The sequence below is a fragment of the Bactrocera dorsalis genome, chromosome 3 (assembly GCF_023373825.1).
Source record: "Bactrocera dorsalis isolate Fly_Bdor chromosome 3, ASM2337382v1, whole genome shotgun sequence".
Classification (NCBI taxonomy): Eukaryota; Metazoa; Arthropoda; class Insecta; order Diptera; family Tephritidae; genus Bactrocera; species Bactrocera dorsalis.
In genome coordinates, this window is record NC_064305.1 from 43,289,308 (window position 1) to 43,314,895 (window position 25,588).

Below are 25,588 nucleotides of genomic sequence, written 5' to 3' on the forward strand. Positions count from 1 at the left end.
ATGCTCTGGGCATCGCTGACTACATCACCTTTGGAGGTTCTACAAAAGTATGCTCCGGTCTTGATACCTTCTGTGAGTCGCCGCATCTTTTCGTAGACTTTTCGAGCATTACCCCTGTCGGCCAGCTTATCAAGCTCTTCGTACTCACGCATTTCGGCACCTTTCCTTTTCTGTCTACAAATGCGTCTCGCTTCCCTCTTCAACTCTCGGTATCTATCCCATCCCGCACGTGTTGTGGTCGATCGTAACGTTGCGAGGTAGGCAGCCTGTCTTCTCTCCGCTGCGACACGGCACTCCTCGTCGTACCAGCTGTTCTTTTGCACTTTCCGAAAACCAATGGTTTCAGTTGCAGCTGTACGTAAGGAGTTTGAAATGCCGTCCCACAGTTCCCTTATACCGAGTTGTTGACGAGTGCTCTCAGAGAGCAGGAGTGCAAGCCGAGTAGAAAATCGTTCGGCTGTTTGTTGTGATTGCAGCTTCTCGACGTCGAACCTTCCTTGTGTTTGTTGGCGTGCGTTTTTTGATGCACAGAGGTGGGTGCGAATCTTGGCTGCAACAATATAGTGGTCCGAGTCGATGTTAGGACCTCGGAGCGCACGCACATCTAAAACACTGGAGACGTGTCTTCCGTCTATCACAGCATGATCGATCTGGTTGGTAGTTTTTCGATACGGAGACTGCCAGGTAGCTTGATGGATCTTCTTATGCTGGAATCTAGTACTAGAGATAACCATATTTCGGGCCCCGGCGAAGCCGATCAGCCTCAACCCATTTGGGGATGTTTCGTCGTGGAGGCTGAATTTACCGACCGTAGTGCCAAAGATGCCTTCTTTGCCCACCCTGGCGTTAATGTCGCCAAGCACGATTTTGACATCGTAGCGGGGACATCTCTCATAAGTGCGCTCCAAGCACTCATAGAAGGCATCTTTGGTCACATCGTCTATCTCTTACGTCGGGGCGTGGGCGCAAATCAGCGATATGTTGAAGAACCTCGCTTTGATGCGGATTGTGGCTAGACGTTCATTCACCGCAGTGAATGATAGTACTCGGCGACGGAGTCTCTCTCCCACCACGAATCCAACACCAAACTTGCGCTCCTTTATATGGCCACTGTAGTAAATGTCACAAGGACCTACTTGTCTCTGTCCTTGTCCCGTCCATCGCATTTCGTGGACGGCGGTGATGTCAGCCTTTATTTTCACGAGGACATCAACCAGCTGGGCAGCGGCACCTTCCCAATTAAGTGACCGGATATTCCAGGTGCATGCCCTCAATTCGTAGTCCTTATTTCGTTTGCCATGGTCATCATCAAAAGGGGGGTCACTCATCCGAGGCTTGTTGTTCCTTTTCATTGGGGGTGTTTTTTTACGTGGCGGGTCCCAAACCCAGCGCACAACCCTATGCAGGGGATGTTTCGCCTTCTCACGTTAGCTCGCCTTCAAACGGATGTTCTTAGGCTACCCAGAGGATACTTGGTCAAAGACCGGAAGTCGTGAGCTGCTTGAGTCGTATGCAAAAGAATCGTTTCTGGCCACTCCCAAGTGAATGGCGATCAGAGAACTTTCTTCACTTGCGTGAACTTCTGCACATGACTCCATCCTCCTTTCAATTACATATCTCACACATTTACCGATATTTTAGTAAAAAGTCAATTATAAGCGCTGGGTTTAAATATTGAGTACTTATGGGCTTGAACAGTTTTGATTCGATTTACGCAATTTTTAGTCATAAAGTGACACATCTCAATACAATATTCGACCAAAGCTTTATCCTAATGCCATGGGAAAGTCACGTACGAGAGTTTGTTGAAATCAGAGCAGGTCTCTAGATATGTGATTTCACAGTTCGAATTTTTACACCTAACTAAAAACCCTCTCATACCATTTTGAGGATAAAATTTAATTCCTTTGGCGTATTTAAATATTGGTGTATCATGCTTTTAGTATCATCCGTTTTCATCTATTTTTCATTTCATATTGCTGTAGCGTAACCATCCAATTAGGGGGTTGTTGTATTTTTGTGGACAACAGTGCTATTGCTGCGTTGAGATATGAACCTGTTGTTGTAGCGAAGAATTTGCAAGTTAATGGGAAAATTTTGACACGGACTATTCCCGCGCTTACTGGCTAGCGTGGAGTAGTTCTAAAAATGGAACAAGGCAGACTAAAATGTTAACTTATATACATAACCCTACATCTATCTTCATTAGTTTCAGGTGATCCAAAAAACCCTTAGATGAACAAAACTATTCTCTCTGTAGCAAAAGGTTGCAATTATATAAAAATTGTCAGCCAATTTATTCGAAGCAATAATTTGCGGTGGCAGATTCAAAGGCGAGAGTATACTGATTTCACGAATACTGCTAATATTTAATTTATTTTATCGTTCGAGTTCAAGCGGCTTATGTTCCTTTTCTTTCTTTTCTGTCTAGCTCTTGCAATAATCATCTATTGCTAGTTCCGGCCTAATTTTTGAAAGTTCATGTCTTTTACATGGAAAATGGTATGTGGCTGCTTACACACTCCAAATAAAAAGCAAAAAATATAGTTTAGCCGCTGGTATTGAGATTTCATTTTGTCCAATTTTTCATTTGCCTTTGTTCTGTTGTGCTTTTCGACATGAGTTGATTGATGTTTTAATTAAGTGAATTCTTCTTCTTCTTTACTGGCGTGAAAACCGCTTACGCGGTTATAACCCAGCTAACAACAGCGCAGCAGTCGTTTCTTCTTTTCGCTACGTGGCGCCAATTGGATATTCCAAGCGAGGCCAGGTCTTTCTCCACTTGGTCCTTCCAACGGTGTGGAGGTCTTCCTCTTCCTCTGCTTCCCGCGGCGGGTACTGTGTCGAATACTTTCAGAGCTGGAGTGTTTTCGTCCATTCGAACGACATGATCTAGCCAGCGTAGCCGCTGTCTTTTACTTCGCTGAACTATGTCGTCGTATATCTCATACAGCTCATCGTTCCATCGAATGCGATATTCGCCGTGGCCAACGCGCAAACGGCCCTAAATCTTTCGCAGAACTTTTCTCTCGAAAACTCGCATCATCGACTAATCAGATGTTGTCATCGTTCATGCACCATATAGCAGGACGGGAATAATAAGTGACTTATAGAGTTTTGTGTCTGTTCGCCGAGATCGGACTTTACTTCTCAATTGCTTACTTAGTCGGAAGTAGCACCTGTTAAGTAGACAAAATTATCTACAAATTCGAAGTTATGACTGTCAACAGTGACGTGGGTGCTTAGTCGCGAGTGCGACAACTGTTTGTTTGATGACAGGAGATATTTCGTTTTGCCGTCATTCACCACCAGACCCATTTGCTTCGCTACCTTGTCCATTCTGCAGAAAGCAGAACTAACGGCGCGATTGTCAAGGAAAATGATGTCAATATCATCAGCATACGCCAGCAGCTGTACACTCTTTTTGAAGATTGTACCTTCCCGGTTTTGTTCTGGAGCTCGAATTATTTTCTCCAGAAGAAGGTTGTTGGCTCAGATCGTGGGGGCTCCCTTTTTGTGGATTGGGCAGAGCACACTTAAATTCCAATCGTTGGGCATGCTTTCGTCCAACCATATTTTACAAAGAAGCTGATGGATGCTCCTTATCAGTTCTTCGCCGCCGTGTTTCAATAGTTCGGTATCTATCTCATCCCGCACGTGTTGTGGTTGAATGTAACGTTACGAGGTAGGCAGTATATTTTCTCTCCGCTGTTCTTTTGCTTTTTTTTGAAACCAATGGTTTCGGTTGCAGCTGCACGCAATGAGTTTGAAATGCCGTCCCCCAGTTCCATTATGTCGAGTGTTTGACGAGTGCTTTCTATTTTAAAATATATTTAACATACATACATACATATGTACATAAACAGACATATGGATTTATATGCAATGTGCATACAATAATAATAAAAATGCATATAAGAATTGTAAACTGAATTGGTAAACACAAATCATAAATTTAAAATTAGAAACCCAGATCAGATAACATTAAACACACACACACACATGTATTACATTGTATAGTTAAAAACAATTCCATATCAGGCAGCATAAACAATATGCTGCAATACTCGTACATACAAACATATACACATACATATACCCTTATATTTAGTTATTTAAGATAGTTTCCTAAAATCTTATATAAAAAAAATAAATTCAGTTTTTTGCCTGTTCGGTAAATCTGACTAAACCGTTGTATGAAATGAAAAATAGCCTGAACCACTTTGTAGATAATCCAATTAGGATAGTTTGTAAAAAAAAATTCGGAAATTGTTCATTTTTAACCGACTTTCCTACAAGCGTAAATTCAAAAACTCGGCTGAGGCTGTGACGGTTTAAAAAAAAAAGATTTAAATGAAAACAGGTTGTCGCTGTTTTAAGTATTTTAATACAAAAGAACAGGTATATAATAGAAACATAAATTACTTATTATTACGATTAATATTCGACAACAATTTTATTTAACATAGGTCTGTGATATGTAAAATAAGCAACGTACGGCATAATGTCAATATTAATATTTCTGGTGAATATATAGTCTATAGTGGTATTGCCTAATGTTGTCGGTGATGTTTGTACGTAGTTGAGGCCAAATTCATTCAGTTGGGGTCGACAGACTGAATCTGAAATTCGAGCCCGATATATCCAGCGGTACAGCGGTTAGTTTACCAAATAACGCAGCCAGGCCTTGATAACTGATCTACGTACGAATCCACTGAAGTAATTCGCTTTATGAATAAGTTTCTTTTTTGTGTTGACATTAAAAGCAATATCTTCGCCTATTCGCCTCGGTAATTGCACCAATGCACCATGTTGTTTACATCGATAGGTACATTGATTACCTGGCCGACCTTCGTAGCGTAATCGACGAATTTGCATAAATTGTAACCACGGTGAAATCAATCGAATGCTGCTTGGGTCAAGCAGCGGCAGTCCGTTCGGCTTTGGAGGATAACGAAAACCGTTTTTGCGCGACAGCGTTGGGATTTTATTGGCATCTATCGATTTGCTACATGTACTGTAGCGAAATTCCGTCACATTTTCGTCGGGTATTTTCGTTGTTTTTAAGTCTCTTTCGAACCAAAGTCGATCACAAACGGTGTAAGATAAACCAAACGGATTGGCTTCAAATACCGTCTTGAAGTGTTTGTCCGCTGAACGCCAAAGATTTTGCATTGCTTCACTTCTACTGATATTGACATATCTCAGTTTCGTGGCAAATCCAATAGATATATCGATCGTCTGTTCATTCGTTACGTCCATAAGTATAGGTATTCCAGTGGTAGAGGTACTCGCGAGGTAGGCGGCAGCAGCTTTGCGACGTTCCCGAAACCGTCTCGCTCGCTCGACGCCGGACATTGGGGTACCTATGCGTGGCCCACAGCCCCCTCTTTGTAACGATAGCCGTAATTTATATTTCTGGCTGGTTCTTGCACGAGCTGAGGCCGACATAGCAAAAGTTTATACATTTATTATCACTTTCTGGTTATTTTAAATATAAATACTGTCCAAATTACAATTATTTTTGTATAAATCAATCGCTTTAAATAAACTTGACAAACACACGAAAGAATCACCGCGCTATAAAGTCGGAGTCACGATTTACGCTGAAGAGAAACAAGCGAGTGCGCCGGTTTCGCACAGTTAACGCAGTATGTCTTCCCCGCCGCCCCGCTCGGCCCCGACACGAACTCAATGTCATTACCGCCAGCTGGCTATATAAGCGAAATATTCACACCACATTTTTGTTTCTAAGACTAATGGTTTTTTAATTATTAAGGTACGATGATATATGTAGACCTTTTCGTTACGGGCCACTTTTTAATTTTCAAAATTCATTACTTATTTATAACAGAGAATGTTATTTAACATTTAGCTAAGCTGCAACACACAGAAAAGGGCGAGTTATAGCGTGACTAACAAAAAAACAAAACTTTCTTTTAAGATACGCCAGGGTACCGGCACGACCTTTCTTGCAAATTTAATACTTGCTAAAATAAGGTAATCAGGGAAAATACGGATAGCAGTTGCTTAGTCAGGAATTGCTGCAACTCTTCTAAATGATGAAAAACTGCTCGTTCATCTTTTAAACTTCCGTTATCCATAAATCTTGAACAACAATGAATATGTTTTAACCGCAGAAATTGGGCTCTTGGTTAACAAGTGCAAGACGCCTCATTGATTATGTGGGATGAATGCACCATGAGCCATAAAGCACATATAGAAGTCGTGGACAGAACATTAAAAGACCTTAGAAACTCCTTTGCTCCCATGAGCGGGATAACATTTGCATTTGCTGGAGATTTCCGACAGACTCGCCCTGTCATTAACAGAGGCACGCGCAAAGCATACTTAATATCGTCGCCAGTAGCGGTGTTAGGGTAGGGCGCGGTTGGGCGACCGCCCAGGGCGCCGGTCAAAAGGGGCGCCCCCCAGCTCGTGCTCATAGTTTGAGGTCAGCTTAGCCGTAAATTCCCTTAATTAAGCGGATTTTTTTATGTTAGCAATACTTGAATGGAACGCACTATCTGTTCAATCGGAGTTCATTTTACGGGGAATCCCCAATCATAGAAAAACACATTGTCTATCTCCTTTTAACTTGTTGGTTAAAAAGAGCTAGCGTTGTTTTAGCGAAGCGTAACAAACTCAGCTCATTCGCATTCATAAAATCGGTGCATATACAAAACAATTATTTTAAAACAAACAGACGCGAAGTAGTAACCAGACGGTCCATGTTCCATTGCGATGCTATGTTCGTCACTATCCGTTTCTACTATCGAGTGACATTAGTTTTATCTAAAAAGTTGTATGGTGTAAAAGAATTTACTTAAAGAATATACTTATTTGCTTTTTTTTGTCGGATTATTTAATTAGGTAAGTACTTTTATCTATCTATAATTATTATAATAAAGAGGTAACATTTGTTTGTTTAAATGTTTGGCGTGGGGTGGCGGAGAAATAAGTGGCTTCTAAAAAATGTAATATTGGTTATACATATTATTATAATTGCAATACCTATAATTTTTTGTAGAAAATCCATTATTTTATTTTACATTTTCTACTGAAATATCTCAGAAAGTATATCATTTACATCTTGTCATAACACACGCCCACTTACTATCGGGTAAAAGCCCATCCATTTGCCCCCTTTGCGAGGACACCGCTTCTATCAAACACTTACTCACACTCTGTCCGATGCTTCACTCAACAGCCCACAACTCTGGCAACATTGATCTCATAAAACTACTAAGTGAACCTTCAGAAAAAAATGTTATGATTGTTTATAGATTCTTAAAAACCAACGATTTGTTAAAAAATATTTAAGCAACTTACACCTTTACTAACCCTTAGCAAATAGAATTTTTTACCTAGTTATAATTACAAGGCGGCTGAAGGCCTCGTAGCCAGTGCTGCGTTTATGTATTTATATAATAAAACTCCTTTTGTTATATGAATTATTATAAATAAATAAATAAAATAACATCTTGTCAAAAAATATTTGTTGTTTGTAATTATGTACATTATTTGTCGATTGGCGTACGTTTTACGTACACCTATGTGTACACCAAAGTACGACATTTCAGGTGCTTAAAATTTTAGCCTATGCCAAGCTAATACAAAAAAGTTCGAAGTCTTTAAAAAAAAAAAAAACGAATAATAACTCAATTATTTTTGCATAAAAACCCTAATATACGATTTAAGTCTGTTTAAAGTTGATTGATTTGTAAATTTTATTGTATTTATCTATTTTTAGAAATTATTGGACCTAAAGGTTTAATTTGTTGCAGATTTTATTGATTTCCAAAAATTGATTAGTACAAGAGATTGTGGACAAAGTTTCCCAAAGTGAGATGATAAGCTGTAACACACTTACAAATGCTGCTCCGGATGACTCCATTGGTGATGTACAACCAATACAAATTCTAGATGACGTTAGTACTGTTGTCGCCAATATATCGGATCCTGCCACTTGGCCAGTCACTCGAACTGGCAAAATCATACTAGTGGCCCAGTGCAAACTCACTAGAGATGAGCGATATTATGATTTTTCGATATCCGTGATTTCAGTGATTGCTATTTTTAAATCACTGTGATTTTATATTGCTATTGCGATCGCAACTAAGTCGACGTTCAAACGTCGTTGTTGTTGTTGTAGCGGCAGATTCTGCCAATTTGGCACTGTTTGGCCGAATAAGAGTCCGGGTCTTTTCCACTTACCACTTACGTAGGTTTTCCGCCTTTCTTTTCACTACATTTTCGTAAATGTTAGAGCGGTTCGGCTACCCGACACTTAGAGCGTATTGCATAATTCATTTGTATGTTGGTATGATGGTTTCACACATTTCTTAGAAGGAACTGCCATTAGTGTGGTTGATAATTTGTTTGTTTAGAATACCCGCTTTTAATATTTTCAAGACCAAATAATTAACGCGAGTTTCCTAATCTTTGGGAAAATATTAAAAACCACAGTTTCGAACTTCGATCACAGTTTCGAATTGCGATCGCAATTCACAGGTTCGAACTGCGATCACAGTTTCGAACTGCGATTGCGATTTTTCAATCACAGTGAAAAAATCACCGGTAGTGAAATATCGCTCATCACTAGTTCGTAGATATTTTTAAAGATGCTGAGAACTTGCTTGAGTTTCTGGGTGAAACAATAGCGTTGCTTCGAATAACTGGGCGACAGCAAAACCGCGCAAACATAGTTGAAAAAGATCCAAAAATATACTACCGAATAACCATTTTATTTCCACTTTTAGATGATTTCATTAACCAATTAAAACTCAGATTTAAAAAGCATAATGTGACAGTGACACAACTTTACAAATTGCTACCAAAAGAGTGTGTAAAGGCTGGCACAGTATTTCACGAAAACACCTTTTCATTTTATGAAAATTTTTTAAAAGACAATTGCTTTAATTTGCAGCTTTGGCAAACAAAAATTTGCGCAACAAACCCGAAATAAACATGCCTAATTCAGCAATAGAATCGCTTGAAGCCTGCAATAAAGATTTATTTCCAAATACGCATTTTCTTTTAAAAATTTTGGTAACTTTTCCAGTTACTACATAAGAGCTCGGAAGACAGAGCGATCTTTTTCAACTATGAAGAGGTTAAAGACGTACCTCAGAAACTCAACAAGCACGGAAAGATTAAATGGTTTGGCGTTGATGTCGGTTCATCGCCGTATAAATGTGCCAACAAAAGAAGTTATTGGCATATTTGCTGCGAAAAAAGCTCGCCGATTAAATTTAATTTTATAAATACATACATATATAGCACATATAATATGTGTTTTTAACAATTTACAGGTCTAGATTAACATATGTATGTACATAATAAATGAAATATTTTTAGTTTTTTTATTTTATGATTATTTAATATATTTTTTAAGATGTATAAGTATCTATTATATGTAAATAATCACTGTAAAGCCTGAATAAATATATGTACATATGTAATTTGAATTTGAAATGTTTTTTTTAGTTAATCGTATTTGTTTATTATTTGTACATTTGCGATAACACCATACTCCATTTTAATGAATTCCAAATACAAACATTGTTTCTGTTTTAGATGATTTTGTTATTCTGAGTAACACTTATTCTGAAAGGATTACTTTTTTCGTAAACGACACAGAAAAGTATGAAATTGTGGACGTCAAATGTAAACTGATGGGTGGAGTGACTATTGATTACCTCGGAAAAGATACATGGTAAGTACATTTAATTGGCCTATTAATGGTTTTACGCATATTGATAAAATTATCAATTATATTTATTATTGAAAAAAATATTACATAAAACTATACTTGCCAAATTTCTGGCTGCATTATAGATACTTAGTATTAAATTATTAAATAATTTACATTAGGAGAATATTTGTTATAAGATTGCGGAATACAAGCGTATACAAATGCCAAGTTTTTTTGCATAATTTGTTACTCTAAATTTTTCGTACTAAGGCTGTGTGCAAACGGTAAAAAATTAAAATTCAAACAGATGGAAACGAAATTTTGAAATTTTTCGAGTTGAGTCCGTACATCAGAATTTTATCCAGGTCAAGGTCAAGGTCAATGAAATTTCGACAATTTATTTATTTATTCGTAACTATGCATTTTACAGGAATTACCATATACTCTTAATGAGGAAAGTTCTTGTCTTCTGCATTTTTATTATTTAAGTAATAACTTCAAAAATACTTTTATGGTCAATTAGCAGATCCAAATGTACACATATTTTGTAGAAGAGCCGAAAAAAAATTTTCAATTGATTAAAAATTTGGTAAGCAGCGACTCTCAACGGAGAGTATAGTCTGTTTTAGAATATTTATTTGTACATATGTATATGTTTTGTAATGGAAATATTGAAAAATATAAAATTTTATACTCTTGCAGCTTGGAAGAATCGAAACCTTTAGGTGCAGAGCGTCAACCAAATATCAAAATCCAGCACCAGATATACATATATATTTATATAAATTCCTCCGGGCCCGGGTTGGCAAACATAAAAAACGCATATGCATTTACAAATTTTTTGTCGAATGTATATATATATAATAATATATATGTATATAAATAATTTATACACTAACCGACATTTTCGACAAAAAATTTGTAAATGCATATGCGTTTTTTATGTTTGCCAACCCGGTCCCGAAGGAATTTTTCCGCTGCGTTTATGCAAAACGGCTCCATCTAAATTTCACCTCGGTCAGATGTAATACATGCAATGAATGGAGCCATCTTAAGACCTGCTTAGGCCTTAAGACTCACAGGGAGTGGACCACAAGTTACGTGGCCCCATGTTGCCGTAGCAATACTGCGACGCTAGCCTCTGCGGCTGTACAATCTGCACATAGTTCACTCGCCACGCTGTCACTCACCCCGAATGGCCAACAGAGGACCTCCAACCTTCATCCCGCTCCAATCCTCGTGCGAGAACCAATCAGCAGCTCTTGGCTCCTCGCACAGTCTGTTCCGTGTGTCAGACCGTTATACGTCGGACGTTACATCAGTTAAGTGAGTTCCTGCACTGGCTGGTGTCACTTCCCGGCGTGTTCCGGCCAGCGCACCACACGTGAGTGGAGGGAGACGTACGTTGCCCCATGCTGCAGGAGTCTGCCCCCGCAACACACAACAGTGCCGTCGCCAACCAACAACCCAGCGCGAAAACCGCCCCTGCGGCTTCTGCAGCTAAAACCAATACCACCTAAACATCATTCCCTCACCCCCAGGATCACCCATGGATACCCGCGACAAACCCGCGTACTTCAATTTAACTGCAACGAACTCCAGAGCAAGATCGAGGAGATAGTTGCACTTATGAATTGGGCACGCGTATCGATAGCTGCGGTCCTAGACACCAAACTAAACAGCCGCTCAGATCTTCTGAATTGTGTCGGTTTCAACGTAATACGTATGTATAGATCGCCAGCGAAATAATGGTCGTGGCCTAGCCTTCATATTGCACAACACCGTGCAGTATCGTCTAATCGATGAAGACATCGACCGCAGGGATACTACCCTAGAATATCAGGGTATAGCTATCCGGTCAGGCGATGTCAAGCTCGAAATATTTAATATATACATCCCCCAGTTACATGTTGCCCTAATGCAACCGTGCTGCCTGCACGGAATATAGGCCCGCTACTTCGTGGTGAAAACCGTCTGGTACTAGGCGACTTTAACGCGCATCACGATCTTTGGCAAACCTGCCTGTCACGATTCGACATTCTGCACAATGAATGATGAGGCCCCCACCAGAGTTATGGGCACCTGTAATAACTCGCTCGATATTACCATTGTTAGTGCTTGTCTGCTAACCTGGCGACCTATGCCAACTCTCGCATCAGACCATCTGCCCGTAATTACCTCGATCGAGAAACCTCTTGATTTTGTTTCTGTGGACAATCGTACCTTCTTTAACTTTAACAAAGCTAACTGGGCGGATTCACAGAATTTACCGAGAGCACCTTCAACGCTTTACCCATTCCTACGGACGTATGCGTTGGCGAATCTCGATTCCGCAAGGTGATCGCAGTAGCAACCGCTCGCATCATCCCGGCTGGAAGACTAGCGGAAATCCGCCCCAATTTCCCAGCTGAAGCAGCCATTTTAGCTAATGAGCGCGATACTTTACGCCATGCCGATCCCGGAGATCCCGAATAAGGGATCTCAATTTGGAGATTCGGCGTATGGTAAATCCTGATAAGCGGACGAAATGGATAGAGCACCTGAAGTCCTGCAACCTCTCCACCGCTGTGAGTAAGCTTTGGGCTACTGTAAAAGCTTTGTCTAACCGGAAGAGACATAACGACCGAGTTGAAGTTCAATTCAATGGTCATGCCTCTTCGGACCCGAAGACGTGCGCGAGCTATTTTAGCCGACAGTTGACACTGCACACTTCGGTAGACAAAGGCAAATGATGTGTTAACCGACGGCTGCGCAAAATGCTAAATGACTGCGCGCCACTTAGTTTCACCGTTGAGGAGGTTCAGAGTGTCATCAACAAATCAAAATCCTCCAAATCCATTGGCCCTGATGGAATTAACATGCTAATGCTAGAGCATCTAGGCTCGACGGGAGTAAGTTATCTCACCAAGGTCCTCAACCTGTCTCTGACCACTCTTCAAATATTCGATGTGTGGAAAGTCGGAAGAGTGGTCCCACTACTGAAACCTGGGAAATCCGCCAACAAAAAGGAGTTCTATCGTCCGATAACATCTAAGCTTGGAAGAATTGAACAGGGGGTTCCGAAGGGTGGTGTCCTCTCCCCGTTACTGTTTAATTTCTACATCTCGAAACTCCCGCAGCCACCAGAGAGGGTTTCCATAACCTCGTACGCAGATGATTGCATGATATTGACTTCGGGCAATGGAATCGATGGCATGTGTTCGAAAGTAAACAACTACCTCTCCGACCTTTCCACGGAACCTCACACTTTCCACCACCAAATCCACAGCGACCATTTTTACGAACGAAGGAGTATAGACTTGAACTTAATATTGCAGTCGATGGCGTCAAAATTCCGACTGTCAAGAACCCTAAGATTTTAGGTGTAACCTTTGATAGTCTATGTTCCGTCACTCCCCATACAACCGCGATTATCGCTAAGTTACAGAGCCGCAACAAAATCCTCAAGTCGCTAGCCGGCAGCACATGGGGAAAAGACAAAGAAAAGTTGTTAGCAACATACAAGGCAATCGGCCGGTCGGTTCCTGCTGGGATGTTTTCGTAGAAATCCCACTTGCAGCCATCTGCTTGGAGCGGAACCGCCTCCTAGGAGCATCAAGAGGTCTTTCCTTGACTATGTCGAAGACGTCGTACATTAGCCGACCGGACTTCGGACGCAACTGACTTTCGACAGATACTGACCGCCATTCACAGTAGAGCCATCAACACCTTTACCGACTCCCTTCCCGTGAATGGCGTTCTTGGAGTCAAATCACCACCTATCGCAGACGAAGAGTTCCAGTTGCCGAGAGAAACGCGAGTGACCCTGGCGCAACTTCGTTTTGGATATTGTAGCAGTTTAAACTTCTACTTATCCGGAATTGACCATGACATAGGGGATGTTCGAGCAAGCAAATAACTGCAGCAATATTGCGACAGTGTTGTTTTTCTGCAGATACTCAGCTGATACTTATATTGCAAACTTTTTGCGTCGAATATGATGCCTTGCCAAACTGCCGCAGTGATTGAGACTCGAACATCCCCATACCCAACGTATGTCCTGCATGCAACGAGTCTCCGCATGGCACTGACCACTTCTTTGCATGCCCTACCAACCCCACCCATCTAACACCCTTTTCCCTTTAGTCCGACCCCGTCGAACCAGCACGTTTCCTGAGCCTCCCTTTAGATGACGTCGACGACAACACAGATAACCCTTACCATCTTAACGGAGATTGATAACCGTTATAGCAGCAACAACATAATTTCTTTGCATGTTTGTTTCGTTCCCACGGCTGTCGGGTCTACGTAACCGGAACGGACCCGGATTTTTATCCAGCCAAGGACTGTCAACTTGGAAAAATTTTCCGGCTACGCAAACAACAACCACAAAACACGCTCTCTCATTTTCATAACTTAAATTATAAACTTTCCCTCACATTATAAAGTCACTTGGAAGTTCCCAAATCGTTGTTTTAGGTATATGGGAGCTAAGGGAAGTATTCAAAAGTATTTTCGACACATTTGTCAGGAAAATATTATCCCTGAATTTCAATTAAAGCAACTAAATATCTCACACATTGATAGAGTTCCAGGAGTTTGTGGTTTGTGGTAGTAAGTCTCCATTCAGTTGATATGCTGGCTTTAATTGATCTAGAGAATTATTTTCTAGTTTTTTTTATTTCAATTTTTTACTACTTTTACTCTTGACTCTGACTGCGTTTTAATTTAGCTGTCGTGTATGAAAAATTCTGAATGAATTCGAAGCGTTGTACCGCAGATTAATTCTAGCTGTTTGCTTGTTAGTGATATGGTGTTGTCTTCAGGTGCGTTATGCTAAGCGACGTTGTTAGCTTTGTAAATAAGGTAGATGGAAATTGACGTTCACGATCTGATGTAATGACGGCTGGAACTCCAAATCTTGCGGTCCATGTGGCGATGAGAGCTTTTGCAATAGTTAATGATGTCATATCGGGTATAGGTATAGCTTCTGGCCATCTCAAGAAACGTTCCATGATTGTTAGACAATAACGGTTGTTAGTGCATGTAAGGGAAATGGTTCTTACAACGTCGACATTAATGTGATCGAATAGCGAGTCTCCCGATACGTAGTGTTTAAAAGGAGTAGATGTAAGTCGAATGATTTTTGTCTTTTGGCTTTGTTCGCAAGCTCTTGTGAATGCAATTCTATCGTTGTGAATTCCAGGCCAAGGTCTAGCTGTAGCGCGTTCCATATCCTGTGAGTAGCTCATAACACTTCAGAATGGAACTTCTTTGTGATGAATGGTCTTATGTTTCCGGACGATGCGTCGCACACTATTTGGTCGTCGCAAATTGATTTTAAGAGCAGTTCGCCGAATACGGTAATTAGGGTGCTGTTTGCCGCAAATAATTTAACTGTTGTTTCATTTTGTTATTTCTAGTGGTTGTGGGAATTGCCGATGCATCTGCCCCGTCGCCTATTAAAAATATATATTGACAAAGTCGGTCGACGAGTTTGAAGCAGTGCGTAACTGCAGGAGTTCTGTTACCGATGGGCGCTGCAGTTTTCGTTTCCAATAGTCTTTCGCTTGTTATTATAAGAACAGCCCGAAATTTATGGCGATACCAGCATAATCGGTTTGCAAGTACGCACTCCTGACGTGTGTTTCGGACTTGTCTCGGCTGAGTCTTTGTGATCGGTGCTTTTTCATGGATTCTCTTTGCCTCGTCAATTCGGCGATTTCCTTTCTTACTTCCTCTAGCGTGGTCTATTCCGTGTTTGTTTGCGTGGGGTGCTAGATTAGCTACCATGCTAATTTGTTGAAAATTCATGAAGTTCGCGATGGTGTCTGCAGTAGCAAATTTATCTGCTACGTCACCCTTTGATGCGATCACAGACGCTTGAGCGAGTTAATTTATTTACTCGTTAGGAATAAAATAAATATATATCTTTAAGTCAGTTCTGACTGATCCTTTATTTGTATAATATTTAATCGTATTCATATGTACTTCAATATCGAATATATTACACTTAAACTGTACAAGTGTTACAAGTGGTAACTTGTTACTCGGCAGTCGATAATGATAAAGTGACCTCGAGGCTATTGTTCCAGTTGCTTATATAGGCTATGCTTATCGCTGCTCATACTATTGAGATGCTGGTTGTTTACTAGTAAATAACTATTGGGGTTGTTATTGTTTGTTGTACTGATAGTGCGCTTCTATTGTTCGAAGATAAAATTTTTTTGATGATTTTTATTTAATAGTGTATACGGCATTTCAAACTCCTTACGTACAGCTGCAAGCGAGACTATTGATTTTCGTAAAGGTTGAAAGAACAGCTGGTACGATGAGGAGTGTCGTGTCGCAGTGGAGAGAAAACAGGCTTCCTACCTCGCAACGTTACGATCGACCACAATACGTGTGGGATAGATACCGAGAGTTGAAGAGGGAAACGATACGCATTTCCAGACAGAAAAAGATAGAGGCCGAAATGCGTGAGTATGAAGCTTGATAAGCTGGCCGACAGGGGTAATGCTCGAAAATTCTACGAAAAAATGCGGCGACTTACAGAAGGTTTCAAGACCGGAGCATACTCCTGTAGAACCCCCAAAGGTGATCTAGCCACCGATGCCCAGAGCATACTTAGATTATGGAGGGAACACTTCTCCAGCCTGCTGAATGGCAGTGAAAGCACAACACCGGGAGAAGGCGAACCCGATTCCGCAATCGATGACGATGGAGCAGACGTTCCATTGCCCGACCATGACGAAGTTCGAATAGCAGTTGCCCGCCTGAAGAACAACAAAGCGGCAGGGGCAGACGGATTGCCGGCCGAGCTATTCAAACACGGCGGCGAAGAACTGATAAGGAGCATGCATCAGCTTCTTTGCAAAATATGGTCGGATGAGAGCATGCCCAACGATTGGAATTTAAGTGTGCTATGCCCAATCCATAAAAAAGGAGACCCCACAATCTGCGCCAACTACCGTGGGATTAGCCTCCTCAACATCGCGTACAAGGTTCTATCGAGCGTATTGTGTGAAAGATTAAAGCCCACCGTCAACAAACTGATTGGACCTTATCAGTGTGGGTTCAGAACTGGAAAGTCAACAACCGACCAGATATTCACCATGCGCCAAATCTTGGAAAAGACCCGTGAAAGGAGAATCGACACTCACCACCTATTCGTCGATTTCAAAGCTGCTTTCGATAGCACGAAAAGGAGCTGCCTTTATGCCGCAATGTCTGAATTTGGTATCCCCGCAAAACTAATACGGCTGTGTAAACTGACGTTGAGCGGGACCAAAAGCTCCGTCAGGATCGGGAAGGACCTCTCCGAGCCGTTCGATACCAAACGAGGTTTCAGACAAGGCGACTCCCTATCGTGCGACTTTTTCAATCTGCTGCTGGAGAAAATTATTAGAGCTGCAGAACTGAACCGAGCAGGTACAATCTTTTATAAGAGTGTACAGCTGCTGGCGTATGCCGATGATATTGATATCATCGGCCTCAACACCCGCGCCGTTAGTTCTGCTTTCTCCAGACTGAACAAGGAAGCAACGCAAATGGGTCTGGCAGTGAACGAGGGCAAGACGAAATATCTCCTGTCATCAAACAAACAGTCGTCGCACTCGCGACTTGGCACTCACGTCACTGTTGACAGTCATAACTTTGAAGTTGTAGATAATTTCGTCTATTTAGGAACCAGCATTAACACCACCAACAATGTCAGCCTAGAAATCCAACGCAGGATTACTCTTGCCAACAGGTGCTACTTCGGACTGAGTAGGCAATTGAAAAGTAAAGTCCTCTCTCGACGAACAAAAACCAAACTCTATAAGTCGCTCATAATTCCCGTCCTGCTATATGGTGCAGAGGCTTGGACGATGACAACAACCGATGAGTCGACGTTGCGAGTTTTCGAGAGAAAAGTTCTGCGCAAGATTTATGGTCCTTTGCGCGTTGGCCACGGCGAATACCGCATCCGATGGAACGATGAGCTGTACGAGATATACGACGACATCGACATAGTTCAGCGAATTAAAAGACAGCGGCTACGCTGGCTAGGTCATGTTGTCCGGATGGATGAAAACACTCCCGCCGCGGGAAGCAGAGGAAGAGGAAGACCTCCACTCCGGTGGAAGGACCAAGTGGAGAAGGACCTGGCCTCGCTTGGAATATCCAATTGGCGCCACGTAGCGAAGAGAAGAAACGATTGGCGCGCTGTTGTTGACTCGGCTATAATCGCGTAAGCGGTGTCTACGCCAGTAAAGAAGAAGAAGTATGTCTGTAACAATAAAAAATTCGAATAAAATATTTATTTTTTTATATGAGAAAAAAATTGTTGAATAAACGCTGTTTTTTACCCGAGGAAACCCATGTAACCCCTTAATTGCGCTAAGATATCTTACATATTGGCCAATCTAAACGTTATAAAGGGAAGGTTTGAAATTTTTATATAAAGGGTGATTTTTTAAGAGCTTGATAACTTTTTTTTAAAAAAAAACGCATAAAATTTGCAAAATCTCATCGGTTCTTTATTTGAAACGTTAGATTGGTTCATGACATTTACTTTTTGAAGATAATTTCATTTAAATGTTGACCGCGGCTGCGTCTTAGGTGGTCCATTCGGAAAGTCCAATTTTGGGCAACTTTTTCGAGCATTTCGGCCGGAATAGCCCGAATTTCTTCGGAAATGTTGTCTTCCAAAGCTGGAATAGTTGCTGGCTTATTTCTGTAGACTTTAGACTTGGCGTAGCCCCACAAAAAATAGTCTAAAGGCGTTAAATCGCATGATCTTGGTGGCCAACTTACGGGTCCATTTCTTGAGATGAATTGTTGTCCGAAGTTTTCCCTCAAAATGGCCATAGAATCGCGAGCTGTGTGGCATGTAGCGCCATCTTGTTGAAACCACATGTCAACCAAGTTCAGTTCTTCCATTTTTGGCAACAAAAAGTTTGTTAGCATCGAACGATAGCGATCGCCATTCACCGTAACGTTGCGTCCAACAGCATCTTTGAAAAAATACGGTCCAATGATTCCACCAGCGTACAAACCACACCAAACAGTGCATTTTTCGGGATGCATGGGCAGTTCTTGAACGGCTTCTGGTTGCTCTTCACCCCAAATGCGGCAATTTTGCTTATTTACGTAGCCATTCAACCAGAAATGAGCCTCATCGCTGAACAAAACACGCGCGCGAAACACATTTCGAACCGAACACTGATTTTGGTAATAAAATTCAATGATTTGCAAGCGTTGCTCGTTAGTAAGTCTATTCATGATGAAATGTCAAAGCATACTGAGCATCTTTCTCTTTGACACCATGTCTGAAATCCCACGTGATCTGTCAAATACTAATGCATGAAAATCCTAACCTCAAAAAAATCACCCGTTACTTCATTTAAATTTTCTAAAATAAATTATATGGGCATAAATAAATATAAATTAATATTTTGACCATACCAGAATAGATACCCTTTGAATTTAATTAAGAACGCTTACAGAATTAACAAAACATAAGGTATAAAGTGAAAGTGGATGTTTGAGATCTCGCATATTAGACAAGGGGTTATGTTTTTATTACATATTAGCTGACCCGGCATATTTCGTACTACCTCAATCAATAGATACATAAAAGTACAAATAAAATGAATCCGTACGAATGAAGTTTTATTATTATTTTCGATTAACCCCTTGTTGTCTGACGGTACTCTCCAGTACCACTTCGAATTTTTCTGTTTTAAACAGAATCGCTGAACTTCTTCCTGCAATCAGACCAACGGTACTTTAAAGTATAAAATAAAGCACACATATAACAGTACTTTTTGTAATATTCGCGAATTTTTCGCTCTCTATGCTCATTTCAAGTTAGTGTTTTCCATAGTGCGGTCGTAAAAAAAAAAGTGTTTTATTATTTTACTCATATATTGCAAAATTCTTAAAATTTCTCCAGGAAATAAAGAGAAACTTAAAGTTTTGTTAATTTGGCATTTATTATTGAAGACGCAAAGGAGTCTAACTTTTTTGTTTACCAGTGATATTAGATTTTCTGAAGGAGACTTGTAAGTACCGTCGGGCTCTGTTGGCCCTTGTTTTTACACACAACACTGATTTCCTTATATACAGGTTTATACAGATAATATAATATAATGGCTGGAGTTCACGGCAGATTTTTGACAGAAAATCAAATTGCTTCCATTTTGGAAGAAATTCCAATTGATAATGCACAAAATACGGATATTGAGAGTGAAGATGAAAATGAAGAGGTGATGACTTCACCGAACGACGAAGATTAGTTTTTGATTGAAGTTCTAAATCAAATTCAGGAAGAAGAAAATGAAGAGACAAATATTTTGTCGGAAAATTTCCGTACCACAATTTTTGAAGAACCGTTGCGAAAATGGAAAAAAGTTGAGAAACCCACCGTGGTTTCACAATTTGACTCATTAGAGGGACCAGTAACTGGTTTTTTCAGGATATGGAAACGCCAACACAATTTTTCGTATCTTATATGGAAGCCATTATGGAAGGAATCATATTTCATTCAAATTTATATGCGGTACAAAAAAATAAAACTTTGAATCTACAAAAAAGTGAACTATTGGCATTTATTGGCATAAACTTTTGTATAGGCTACCATCAGCTGCCAAGTTATCGTCATTATTGGAGTATCAGTGAAGATCTGGCAGTCCCCGTAGTATCAAAAGCCATGTCCGAAACAGATTTTATTTGATTTTACGTTTTTTGCATGTAAATGAAAATTCTAAAATTCCAGAAAACAATAAGGATCGGCTATTCAAAATTCACCCTATGATTGAAGCTCTAAATCAACGTTTTCAGCAGGTATACCATGGAGCTATCAGTTGACGAATCTATGATTCTTTTCAAGGGTAGAAGTGCCATAAAACAATATTGCCCTATGAAACCAATTAAGCGTGGTTATAAATTAAGGTGCTTTGCGGATCAACGGGGTTAATTCAAAAAGCTCTCTGTATACCAAGGAAAGGATGAAGCTGTCGAAGAAAAATACGAAGGATATGGTCTCGGGGAGAGAGTAGTTTTATCTCTCAGAGAAGAGGAATGGGGCAAGAACAAGTACGTGTTCCTTGATAATTATTTTACGTCAGTTAGGCTACTCGAATTTCTCCAAGTCTTTGCATGCGGAACAGTTAGAGGAAATCGGAAAGGACTTCCTTCAAACATGAAATCGGACAAGAAAATAAAAAGAGGAGAATACGATTCACGAACAACTATGAACGGTGTAACTTTCTTCAAATGGATCGATAAAAAGCCGATACCATTGGCATTCAATTTCCATGGCACTGAAAAAACGAGTGTCCAGAGAAGAGATCGTAAAGGCCAAGCAATACAAGTCCAATGCCCAACTGTGATTAAAGATTACAACTCTTTTATGGGTGGAGTGGACCATGCTGATCAGCTGCGTTGTGCCTACGGTATAGGCAGGCGATCGAAAAAACGGTGGCATAGATTGTTTTCGGGGCTTTTGGAAATATCTTTCGTTAATTCCTACATTGTATACTGTCAAATCCATGATAAGATTACTCTCCTAGAATATTGGCGGTCAGTTGCACAAGGCTTAATGACGCAAAAGGATGTTGGTGCCAACAAACGCAGGTTGAGTCTTGCACCAACACACGCTAGCAAAAAACGTCGTGGTAAAAGTGAGTCAGTACCGAAAGATGTCCGATTAGGTAATTTGGGGATACATTGGCCAATATTGGCGGTCAGTTGCACAAGGCTTAATGACGCAAAAGGATGTTGGTGCCAACAAACGCAGGTTGAGTCTTGCACCAACACACGCTAGCAAAAAACGTCGTGGTAAAAGTGAGTCAGTACCGAAAGATGTCCGATTAGGTAATTTGGGGATACATTGGCCAACATTTGATTAAAGTCGAGGAAGATGTGAAATGTGCAGTTTAAAAAAATTCATTCAAAGCCGCATTCGAAATGTCAACACTGCGGAATATTTTTGTGCTGCAATGATATAAGCTCCTCAAGCCCGACGATACTTCTAAGTACCATATCCTTTTTTTATACCAAGATGTCCTTTACGTTTTTTTATTGTTTTTATTGCTTAATAATATATGACTACGAATGGAAATATGTGAAAACTTTTAAGATAATTGCCTTTATTCTTGGTTTGGTCAACAAGGGGTTAATAACATATGATGTTGCTTATTTTCAAAACAGAGTTTTCATGAAATACTGGCTATGTATAAGGTTTAAATTTGATATTAGCAGATACATACTGTCATGATACAGTCTGTTAATCGATTTAAAGCAGTGTTGTCCAACGTGACTGTGTGCACGTTATGCTTGTGTTGGTTATTCTAGCGTCAACTGATCGCAAAATTCTGCTTTGCTTGCCTACGAAGTTGAATACAGTTGCACAATCGTGCTTTCACAGACACTTGTCGCGACATGTTGATGTGAGGTGTCTGGCACTGTCCGTGCGCTATTGTGCGCATAGGCCGTGGACAACGCTGATTTAAAGCTTTCTCATAAACTATATGTAGTGCGTAAATAAACGAAGTAGACGATGCGAATTATGTATACATGTACTCGTATATGTCGAGGTATGTCGGCCGATTGCTTTGAACAAAAAGTACTTCGTTTAAGTGTGAACGTTATAAAATTCGAGTTTAATATATGATTGGATGTGTTACCAATACTGGTTAATTATTCTTAATTACTTATTGGATAGTGTTACAATTCAGTTTTTAATATACATACATATTCTTGTAATTGCAAATATTTCAATCCGTTTTGTGTGTTGGTTTGATTCCTTCGCTGTGAAGTAGTGTTGATGAGGTTTTGAGAATCTACGCCTGCTTCCCAATCCACCCATATCTGGGCTCCTGGTGGGTTGAAGTACCATGAGATATTTTAATGACTATGGAGAGATGTAGTTCGAAGTGTCTGTAGGAATTCACACCGATCTTTAATTAGCAACTGTGAAGCTCCTATAAAGTTTGTTCCGTTATCGGAATAAAGATGACGGGACATCCACGCCTCGAGAAGAAACGGGAAATGCTGCTGGGAAGACTTGCGTAGTGAGATCGCTAACGGGTTCGAGATGTATTGCTTTAGTTGAGAAGCATACAAATACACATATATATCCTTTGGTGATTAGACATGCCCTCCCAGTGTAGTTCTTGATGTCATAAGGTCCAGCAAAGTCGATACCAGTGGCAGCAAACGGCCGGGTTAGGATGGTTCGTTCATTTGGAAAAGCTGCCATTATTTGGGTTTGTTGAGCCTTGTTATGTATGATGCACATTTTGCATTGATGAATTATTGTTTCAATCAGCATCTTTGCTTTGGGTATCCAGAATTCTGTCCTTAGGAGTCGAAGAACTAGCTGATTTCCGACGTTCAAAATGGGTGAATTGAGTTAATAATTTTGGCATACGACTATTATAGGGTAATAAAATAGGGTGACGCTCTTTATAAGGACTGTACCGAAAAGAAACTGCACACAATTTTTTATTTGTAACTTAAAGGATTTTATTAATTTTTGCTTGTAACTTTTTGAATAGCAAATAGAAGAGTTTTTATTCACTTTTAATTAAAACTAGTAAACAAAAATTATTCTCCTAATTTACGCCGAATTTTTCGTTCGTTGCCTCCATTAAATTCTGCACACCTTCTTTTGTAACGACTTGCTTTAAGCCAGTTTTTTTTTTTTAAATTCGTTGACGTTTTCGGCAACTCGATGATCCTTTTTCAAATTCCGTTTGACAATTGCCCAATACTTCTCTATCGGGCGAAATTCTGGAGAGTTTGGAGGGTTCTCCTCTTTTTTAACAAAATTGACTTTGTTATCCTTCAACAAAGTCAAAGTAGAATGAACATAGTGCACTGTGACTAAATCAGACCAAAATATTGTTGACACGATGTGTTTTTTATAAAATGGTATTAGGCGACGGTTTAGACACTCCTTCTTATAAATATCGGCCGATATAGTACCCTTTGTGAAAATTGGAGTGGTCTTAAGGCCACAAGAGCAAATTGCCTGCCAGATGAGTATTTTCTCTTCAAATTTTTATACTCTCGCAACAAAGTTGCTAAAGAGAGTATTATAGTTTTGTTCACATAACGGTTGTTTGCAAGTCCTAAAACTAAAAGAGTCAGATATAGGGTTATATATACCAAAGTGATCAGGGTGACGAGAAGAGTTGAAATCCGGATGTCTGTCTGTCCGTCGGTCCGTCCGTCCGTCTGTCCGTCCGTGCAAGCTGTAACTTGAGTAAAAATTGAGATATCATGATGAAACTTGGAACACGTATTTCTTGGCTCCATAAGAAAGTTAAGTTCGAAGATGTGCAAAATCGGCTCACTGCCACGCCCACACAATGGCGGAAACCGAAAACCTATAAAGTGTCAGAACTAAGCCATAAATAAAGATATTAAAGTGAAATTTGGCACAAAGGATCGCATTAGGGAGGGGCATTTTTGGACGTAATTTTTTTTGTAAAAGTGGGCGTGGCCCCGCCCCTTCTACGTTTTTTGTTCATATCTCGGAAACTACTATAGCTATGTCAACCAAACTCTACAGAATCGTTTCCTTCAGGCGTTTCCATATACAGTTCAAAAATGGAAGAAATCGGATAATAACCACGCCCACCTCCCATACAAAGGTTATGTTGAAAATCACTAAAAGTGCGTCAACCGACTAACAAAAAACGTCAGAAACACAAAATTTTACGGAAGAAATGGCAGAAAGAAGCTGCACCCAGACTTTTTTTAAAAATTTAAAATGCGCGTTGCGTCGCCCACTTATGGACCAAAAACCATACCTCAGGAACTACTCTACCGATTTCAATGAAATTCGGTATATAATATTTCCTTAACACCCTGATGACATGCACGAAATAAGGGTGAAATCGGTTCAAAACCACGCCTTCTTCCAATATAACGCTATTTTGAATTCCATCTGATGCCTTCTCTTTATAATATACACATTAGGAACAAATGATGATAGCGGAATAAAACTTTACACAAATATGGTATTTGAGCTGAGGTATCCCTTGTGGAAAAATTGTCGTGATCGGACTATAACTTTTCAAGGTCCCTTATATCGAACACGAAAAACTCAGTGCCTAACCTAACCTAATTTTTCACCGAAAATATCGGTAAATCTCTCAGAATTTAATTCTAATTAATTTTACAGCAAAATAAAAAAATATGTAAATGACGGATAATGAAATCTCGATGATCCCTTTATCATGCGAGAGTATAAAATGTTCGGCGACACCCGAACTTAACCCTTCCTTACTTGTTCTATTTGAATCGTTGACACTGACTGGTCGACAGTACCATCTTTTTGTTTTATATAGAATTGGGGACTTGGTAATGTTCTTGAGTCCATTTTTACGTATGTTTCATCGTCCATTATAGCACACTCAACAGAATATTTTAGCAAACGTTCGTACAACTTCCGTAGTCTTGTTTTCCCTACTTTTATTTATCGTTGACTTTTTTGGAAATCTTTTTTAAGTTATTCCGTTGCTTCACTCTTTGAGTCATAGTAGCACTGGTTTTAGCTTTTTTCGCCAAATCGCGCACAGACATTGATTTGTTTTGGTTTATTAAGGCTAACACCTTTGCTTCAAGATTTGGATCACTAGGGCGTTTTTTTTTTGCCCACTTTTTGATAAATCCTTAAGAGAACAGGTTTCACTGAACTTTATTATAATAGTTTTTACACCATTCACACTGACTTTAAACCGTTTTGCATGCTTTCTGTATGAAATGCTTTTTTCAGTGCAGTACTTGTGCTTTGCTTACGCACGTGCTCTTTGATTCGACCCATCGCGAAAATTAAATAACAAATTACGGAGAAAGAACAAACAGTAGAAGCAGAACTGATCACGCTTTCTAACGGTACTTACCGCAATGTGA

General features: G+C 40.1%; 2 protein-coding genes across 17 annotated transcripts in view; one reads left to right on the forward strand and one right to left on the reverse strand.

Moving 5' to 3' along the window:
• Positions 1 to 25,588, forward strand: part of LOC105232674 (phosphatidylinositol phosphatase PTPRQ) — an 862,901-nt gene that overhangs the window by 86,934 nt on the left and 750,379 nt on the right. For 14 of the 16 annotated variants that reach the window (XM_049451209.1, XM_049451203.1, XM_049451205.1 and 11 more), the window contains one exon: positions 9,580 to 9,718. In XM_049451209.1, coding sequence (XP_049307166.1) covers positions 9,678 to 9,718 — 41 coding nt within the window. In that variant the 5' untranslated portion in view covers positions 9,580 to 9,677. Of the gene's footprint in view, positions 1 to 7,753; positions 7,932 to 9,579; positions 9,719 to 25,588 lie in introns of those variants that run through there. The other 2 variants (XM_049451210.1, XM_049451214.1) reach the window with 2 other exon arrangements.
• LOC125777147 (uncharacterized) overlaps positions 1 to 25,588 on the reverse strand; it is a 495,194-nt gene that overhangs the window by 22,985 nt on the left and 446,621 nt on the right. The window lies entirely within an intron of this gene.